Consider the following 7,985-nt stretch of genomic DNA (forward strand, 5'->3'; position numbering starts at 1 on the left):
ACGCATTCACAACTTGCGCGATGGTGTCTGCGGGCATCCCCACCACCGTGTACACCCCGGACACCAGCTGCAGCAAACGCAAACAAAGTCCAAATCAAAACTTTTAATTCATTTTAATTCATTTTAATTCATTTTAATTCGTTTTAATTCATTTTAATTCATTTTAATTCATTTTAATTCATTTAAATTCGTTTTAATTCATTTGAAATCGTTTTAATTCATTTTAATTCGTTTTAATTCATTTTAATTCATTTTAATTCGTTTTAATCCATTTTAGTTCATTTTAATTTGTTTTAATTCATTTTAATTCGTTTTAATTCATTTTAATTCATTTTAATTCATTTCGGCTCCACTTTTGGCTTTTTTAAATCTCAGTTGGCTTTTTAATTAATTGGGATTGACGAGAAAAAGAAATTCGGCTTTTTTTAATTCCAAAATGCCGCATTTTCGCGAAATGCCGAAATCAACTTTTAAACTTTTTGCAAATGCAGCATTCCCTTTTAATAACCCTCTTCGACACACTTTCCCGGCAACTTCAGTGCAAATAATAAAATGATAAAAGTGTTTTAACCTTTCGAAAGAAACGCGGCGTTCGCGCGCACTCGTGAGGTGTACATACACCTGAGGTGTACGTACACCTCAGCGGGACTGCGGAAATCCCGTTTTCGGTGGAGAGGGAAAGCGGGGGAAATTGAAGGAGCAAAAGACAATTAAAAGATTTATTTATTCAGTTTTTGATTTTAATAAATGCGGGAATCATTTAATTGATTTAAATCTCCATTTAGTTCGGCTTTCCACTGCTTGCCTGGTGCGCCGCCATGCCCTTGGGGCCCCAGAGGGAAGCTGCCTTTGTCATGGACGAATAGAGCACCAGTCTGGAGCAAATCGAGCAGCAAAACGGAAATAAAAACGAAAATAAACAAATTAAAAATAAATAACTCTTCAAAACAAACAAATGCATGCAAAAAAGAGTCGAATTTGCAAACTTCGACTCTTTTTGCATGCATTTGCGCCCCCGCGGCGCGGAGCTGCGGTGTACGTACACCCCAGCGCTCACCTCACGCAGCACTGCGTCATCACCGGCAGCAAAAAAGGACCAAAAGCAGCAATTTCTGTCAAAGTTGGCGGCCTATAAAGGTTCAGAGTTGCTTGGATTTGCTGCAGCAGCAGCCCTTTCTGCTGCTGCTGCTGCTGCAGCTGCTGCTGCTGCTGCTGCTGCGGCTGCTGCGCGCGGGAAGGGGTTCTGCTGCGCTCGCGCCGCGCAGCAGCAGCAGCAGCAAGCAGCCCCAGCCGCAGCAGCAGCAGCAGCGCCACTGCAACTTGAACAGCAGCAACAGTGCCAGCAGCAGCTCTGACGAAAGCCCGCGTTGCTGCTTGCTGCTGCTGCTGCGCCTCCGCTGCGGACGCCGCTGCAGCAGCAGCAGCAGCTGCTGCTGCAGCTCTGGAAGCAAACAGAAACAACGCAGGAGCTGCTGCTGCTGCTGCTGCTACTGTCAGCAGCTGCGGCCACAAATCCCCAAGTGCAACAAAAGCCCCTTTTAATGCCAAAGTGATAATACAAAAAGGCAGCGAAAAGCACCGCAGCTGCACAAACTCAGCAGCAAGCGACAGCGTCTGCTGCTGCTGCTGCTGCTGCTGCGCTGCTGCTGCTGCTGCTGCGGCGGCAGCTGCGGAAAACGGGTCTGCTGCTGCCCCTGCTGCTGCTGCTGGCGCTGCTGCTGCTGCTGCTGCTGCTGCGCCTTTTATGCTCAAAAAGAAAGACAAGATGCAGCTGCTGCCCGCGTACAGCAAAAACGCCAAAGCCACTCCCACGCAACCTAAAAAATAAATAAATAAATAAATAATTAATTAATTAATTAATTAATTAATTAATTAATTAATTAATTAATAATTAATTAATTAATTATAATTAATTAATTGTAGTAATTAATTAATTAAAATAAACAAATTTAAGACAGTTGCTGCGGTAAAACGGGCAGTCGAGCGAAAGTAAATCACGCTGAGAAGCAGCAGCAGCAGCAGCAGCAGCAACGGCAGCAGCAGCAGCAGCAATGGCAGCAGCAGCAGCAAAAACGGCAGCAGCAGCAGCAACAGGGACACACTCATGCAATTCGTCGAGCCCAACGTTGTGCTGCTGTTGCTGCTGCACCTGCTGCTACTGCTGCTGCTGCAGCACTTGCTGCTGCTGCTGCTGCTAACAGCTGTCGCAGCAAACGGCTTAATCTACCTCTTCAATAAAATCCCCCCCATGCCGAAGACCCTAAACCCTAAACCCTAAACCCTAAACCCTAAACCCTGCTTACTGGCTAGCCAGACGCCGACTGCTGCAACGCGGAAAGCTGCTGTTTCCTTTTGTTCGCTGCTGCTGCTGCTGCTGCTGCTGCTGCTGCTGCTAGGTGCGTCGCGAGTTTGCTGCTTCGAGCCCTCGTCCCCCGCTGCTGCTGCTGCTGCTGCTGCTGCTGCTGCTGCTGCTGCTGCTTTGTGTCTGCTGCAGAGCGAGCCCAGAGAAACCCCAAAAGCTGCCAGCAGCAAACACAAACCATCTGCCATTTGTCCTGCTGCTCCCACTGCAACAACAGCAAGAGGGCCGGCTTTTGCTGCTGCTGCAGCAGCAAGCAGCGACAGCAGCGGCTCCTGGCCCCACGTCAGCAGCACAGACACAATCAGAAACAACACGTAACACGCAGAGTCCAAGTCACAACCCTTGCTGCTGCTGCTGCTGCTGCTGCTGCTGCTGCTGTTGCTGCTGCTGCTGCTGCTGCTGCTGCTGGGGGTGTTGGCGGCCGTTGGGGCGGCTATGGCGACGCTGTCACTGGCAGGCCTATTTTTCCTGCTGCCGCAGCTGCTGCTGCAGCTGCTGCTGCTGCAGCTGCTGCTGCTGCAGCAGCTGCTGCTGCTGCTGCTGCAGCTGCTGCTGCTAAGGCAGGAAGTCACCGGTATAACAGTCTCGCAGCAGCTGCTGCTGTCATCAGCAGCGGGCAGCTGAGGTGTATGTACACCTGCTGATATCAAACTGACGTACAGAGAGTCTTCCTTTGCTGCTGCTGCTTTTGCTGCTGCGTCGCTTGCGGGAATCTCCGCTGCTGCTGCTGCTGCTGCAGCAGCAGCAGCAACTACGTTTTGGTTGGTGCTGCTGTCGTCGGTCGACAGGCTCCGTCGGGGCGTGTCTGCGAATTCAGGTGTACGTACACCTGAATCCTGTGCTGCTGCTTCAACCTCGCTGCCTGCAGGAGCAGCGAGCAGCAGCAGCTGCTGCTGCTGCTGCTGCTGCTGCTGCCCCACATCGTCTGCTGCTGCAGGGTTCACGTCTCGCTCTCCACCGAGAGGCAGGGGGGGCCCCCGGGGGGCCCCCGCTGCTGCCGCTGCTGCTGCTGCTGCTGCTGCTGCTGCTGCTTTGGGGTGTCGGTGGGCACCGGGGCGCCGCGGCTTGGCCGCTGCGCCGGGGGGCATCTTGGCAGCAGTCTGCGTTTTGGAAAGTTTGAAATAAATGAAATGAAATAAATGAAAGAAAGTGGAGGAAAAGCCGCGGGGTTGAGGTGTACAGACACCGCAGCAGCGCGCAGGCCGAGGCTCGCAGCGCAGTCGGGGATGGCGAGCAGCAGCAGCTGCGCGGAGCTTTCCGCTCGCAGCAAACGAAGTTCCCGGCGGTCCCGGAGGCTAAAAAGGGGTTTAAAATGAAACTAATGAGAAGTTGAGGAGCTGGGCGGTCTTTGTTTCGCGGAAAAAGACGCACAAACGCCGCAAAGCCAGCGGGAGGCCCCCGGCAGCTGCGCTGCTCTCCCGGCCATTTAATCCCGTGTCTTGGCCCCTTTTTCCCCGTTTTTTCCTTTATTTCACCCCAACTTCCTTAGTAAATCGAAATTCCAATTCATTTGAGCCCTTAGCGGGCGCGAAAGGCGCTTTTCTGGCGCCTCGCCTTCAGGTGTACATACACCCGCAGACAACAGATACACGGATACACCTGGGGCCTCAGCGGGCCCCGCAGCAATCGCGGCGCCAAAAGGGGCTTTTCTGCGCCGTTTTAGCCGCCAATTCCGCGGAAAAGTTTATTTATTTATTTTTAAATTAATAATTAGTTCAAATTTAATTCATTTCGCGCGTTTTTAGCCCACTTGCGAGGCTCCCTGCCCTCCGGCGAGTTGCCGCTCGTCGAGTCGGCTTCTGCACTGCGTTTTGATTCGTTTCTCTCCCTCTTACCTCGTTTTTGTTCATTTTATTATTTCATTTATTTATTTATTTATTTATTTTATTTATTTTATTCATTTTATTCATTTAAAACTCTTCAACTTCCACTTTGTCGCCGCAGCTTTCCATACCCCGCAGCAGCTTCTCCCCCACAGACTTTCCTTCTCCCCCGCCCTGTGGGCTTTGCTGCAGCAGCCCCCCACAAATAGCTAGCTAGCTGGCTAGCTAGCTATATGGCTAGCTAGCTGGCTAGCTAGCTACATGGCTAGCTAGCTAGCTAGCTAGCTAGCCATATGGCTAGCGAGCTGCCTGCTAGTTGGTGGTCAGCTAGGTAGCTAGCCAGCTGGCTAGCTAGCTATATGGCTAGCTAGCTACCTAGTTAGCTCGTAGTTATCTAGGCAGCAGCTAGCTAGCTAGCCAGGTAGCTAGCTAGCTAGCTAGCCAGGTAGCTAGCTAGCTAGCTAGCTAGCTAGCTGTCGTTGCCCGCCAGCAGCAAAAAACACCCCCACTGGGGGAACAGGCGAAGAAGCGATGAAAAGCTGATAGATATCACCACCTGCTGCTGCTGCTGTTGCTGCTGATTGTGCTGCTGCTGCTGCTGCTGATTCTGCTGCTGCTGCTGCTGCTGCTGCTGGCAAGACAGGTCAAACTAAGAGCAGCACTAAGGAAGATAGCATCATTTCAAAATCAGTCTCAACAACAGCAGCTGCTGCTGCTTCTCCTGCAGCAGCTGCAGCAGCAGCTGCAGCTGCTGCCATTGCTGCTGCAGCAGCTGCTCCAGTCGTTACTGCTGCCGCTGGCACAGCAGCAACCGCTGCCGCTGGTACAGCAGCAGCAGCAGCAGCTCTTGCAGCAGCAGCATCTGCTGCTGCTGCTGCTGCTGCTGCTGCTGCTGCACACCGCCAGCAGCTGGCGGCCTAGGCGAAAGCTGCCTCTCTGGGGATTTCCCTCGAGGCATTTGATTGGCGCAAAGAGCACTAAAGTATTTTATTTATTTCTTTTATTTATTTATTTTATTTATTTTATTTATTTTATTTATTTATTTTATTTTATTTATTTTATTTTTTGTTTTTATTTGGTCTTGGCGTTGCCATGCAAGAAAGCCCAGCTTGGCTACACAGCAAACGCCCTACGCAGCCGCTGCTGCTGCTGCACTGCAGCAGCAGCAGCAGCAGCTGCAGCAGCAGCAGCAGCAGCTGCAGCAGCAGCAGCAGCAGCAGCAGGAAGCAGTGAAGTGGAACTATTAGTGTTTTGAGTTTGGAAAGTGTAGAAATGGAATTAAAATAAAATTATATTTTCAACAAGTCCCGTTCGAGTCTTTTTGCCCACAGTTGCAGCACTGGCTATTTATATAAATTAAAATAAATAAAAAAACAAATATATATATCAAATATATAAAATGTATATATAATATATTTATTATATATATTGTAATTAATATATATATAATATATATAATATATATAAACAAATATATATCAAATATATAAAATGTATATATAATATATTTATTATATATATATTATATTTAATATATGAAATATATATAATATATATAAACAAATATATATCAAATATATTAAATGTGTATATATAAAATATATAATATGTTTATTATATATAATATATATAAACAAATATATATATCAAATATATAAAATGTATATATAACATATAATATATTTACTATATATATATTATGTGCAATATATATAATACATATAAACAAATATATATATCAAATATATATAGTATATATATTATGTGTATAATATATAATATACATAATATAAATATAATACATTATATATACTATAATATATATAATATATATATATTATACATTTGTATTGTATATATAATATATATAATTATATAAATATATAAATATATTATTACATATATACACAATATAAATATAATATACATATGACAATAAATATAATATATTTATATATATAAACATATAAATTATATATAAATATATATATAATATATATATATGTTTTATATATATATATATGTTTATATATATATATATAAACATATATATATATATATATGTTTATATATATATATATTTATATATATAAACATATAAATTATATATAAAACATATATTTATATATACATTGTATATGTATTATATATATGTTATAAAACTCATATATATATATATTTGTTATATATATTTATATACAAATATAAGCCATAAAGTGCATGTAAATATAAATAAATATAAATAAATATAAATAAATATAAATAAATAAATAAATAAATATAAATAAATATATTTATATTTATTCATTTATTTCATTTTTATTTATATTTATTTGCAAATGTGGGCGAAGTGAATTAAAAAGAAAAATGGAAAATTAATTCGAAGAAAAAAACATTTGAATGAAACTAATTCGAATTGAATTCAATTAAATTCAATTTCCCTTTTGCAGCAGCAGCAGCTGCTGCTGCTTTTTGCTGCTGCTGCTGCTTTTTGCTGCTGCTGCTCTTTGTGTGTGCTCTTTGCTGCTGCCGCTGCAGCTGCTGCTGCAGCTGCTGCTGCAGCTGCTGTTACAGCTGCAGCTGCTGCTGCAGCTGCTGTCGCAGCTGCTGCTGCAGCTGCTGCTGCAGCTGCTGTTGCTGCTGCTGTTGCTGCTGCTGCTGCTGCTGCTGCTAGTATTCCTGGTCCAGCAGCACTTGGGTGTTTTCATCGGCGTGGGCCTCTTCAGCTTCTGCTTCTTCTGCAGCAGCAAAATCGCAGAAGTCCGCAAATTCAATTAATTCATTTATTTAATAAAAGTCCATTTTATTCATTTACTCAAACTAAATTAAAGCAAAATGCTTCTGCTGCTGCTGCTGCTGCAGTCTGCTGCTGCTGCTGCTGCTGCTGCTGCTGCTGCTGCGCTGCTACCGCTGCTGCCGCTGCAGCTGCCGCTGCAGCTGCTGCCGCAGCTGCTCGGACCCAGACGGCTCTGCGCTGCTGCTGCTGCTGCTGTTGCTGCTGCTGCTGCTGCTGCTGCTGCTGCTGCTGCTGGCTCACCCCAAAAGGACGGCTCGGCCTGCTGCACCAAATCGGACTGTCTCTTTTTGCCGCGGCCTGTTGCTGCTTCGTCTTGAACAAAATCTGTTCGCTGCGGAGAAGCTTGCTTCGGAACAGCTCTTTGCCGCTGCCTGTCAGCAGCAGCAGCAGCAGCAGCAGCAGCAGCAGCAGCAGCAGCAGGTCAGCTGGCGGTTTAAATTGTTCAATTAAGTGAAGATATGACATCACCATTTAGTTTAAATCAATTAGAATGAATTAAAATGAATTAAAATGAATTAAAACGAATTAAAATGAATTAAAATGAATTAAAATGAATTAAAATGAATTGAAATGAATTAAAATGAATTAAAAGATGCTGCAGCAGCAAACGGACTTGTAAATGAAGAAAGCCCCTCCCGTCAGCAGCAGCAGCAGCAGCCCCCCCGCCACGGCCAGCCCAATGAAGACAGTGCCCCGGCTAGATTCGCCTGCAACACAGCAGCAGCAGCAGCAGCAGCAGCAGCAGCAGCAGCAGCAACAGCAGCAGCGGCAGCAGAGGCTGATGAGCAGGCGGTGGAGCGCTTAAGAGCAGCAAAAATGCAGAAAGAACGACAGCAAAAGACGAAAAAGCTACAACGAGCAGCAGCAGCAGCAGCAGCAGCAGCCGCAGCAGCAGCAGCAGCAGCAGCAGCAGCAGCAGCAGCAGCGGGCCCGGGAGTTGCCCGTCCACCAGGCGGTTCCTTGGTGTCCGTACACCTAAAAACCTCCCCTCCCGCCCTCCCCT

The 7,985-nt window shown here is 45.6% G+C and overlaps 1 protein-coding gene across 1 annotated transcript; it reads right to left on the minus strand.

The window, feature by feature from the left end:
• Positions 1-781: 781 nt before the first annotated feature.
• ENH_00007190 (hypothetical protein, conserved) lies at positions 782-3,450 on the minus strand (the record flags this gene model as incomplete). Its single annotated transcript, XM_013578573.1, has 3 exons — positions 782-875; positions 1,058-1,817; positions 2,304-3,450. The coding sequence occupies 3 exons, from the start codon at positions 3,448-3,450 to the stop codon at positions 782-784; spliced, it is 2,001 nt and encodes a 666-aa protein (XP_013434027.1).
• Between the last annotated feature and the right edge of the window lie 4,535 nt (positions 3,451-7,985).

Source organism: Eimeria necatrix, genomic scaffold, assembly GCF_000499385.1.
Source record: "Eimeria necatrix Houghton genomic scaffold, Enh_scaff1201, whole genome shotgun sequence".
Lineage (NCBI taxonomy): Eukaryota > Apicomplexa > Conoidasida > Eucoccidiorida > Eimeriidae > Eimeria > Eimeria necatrix.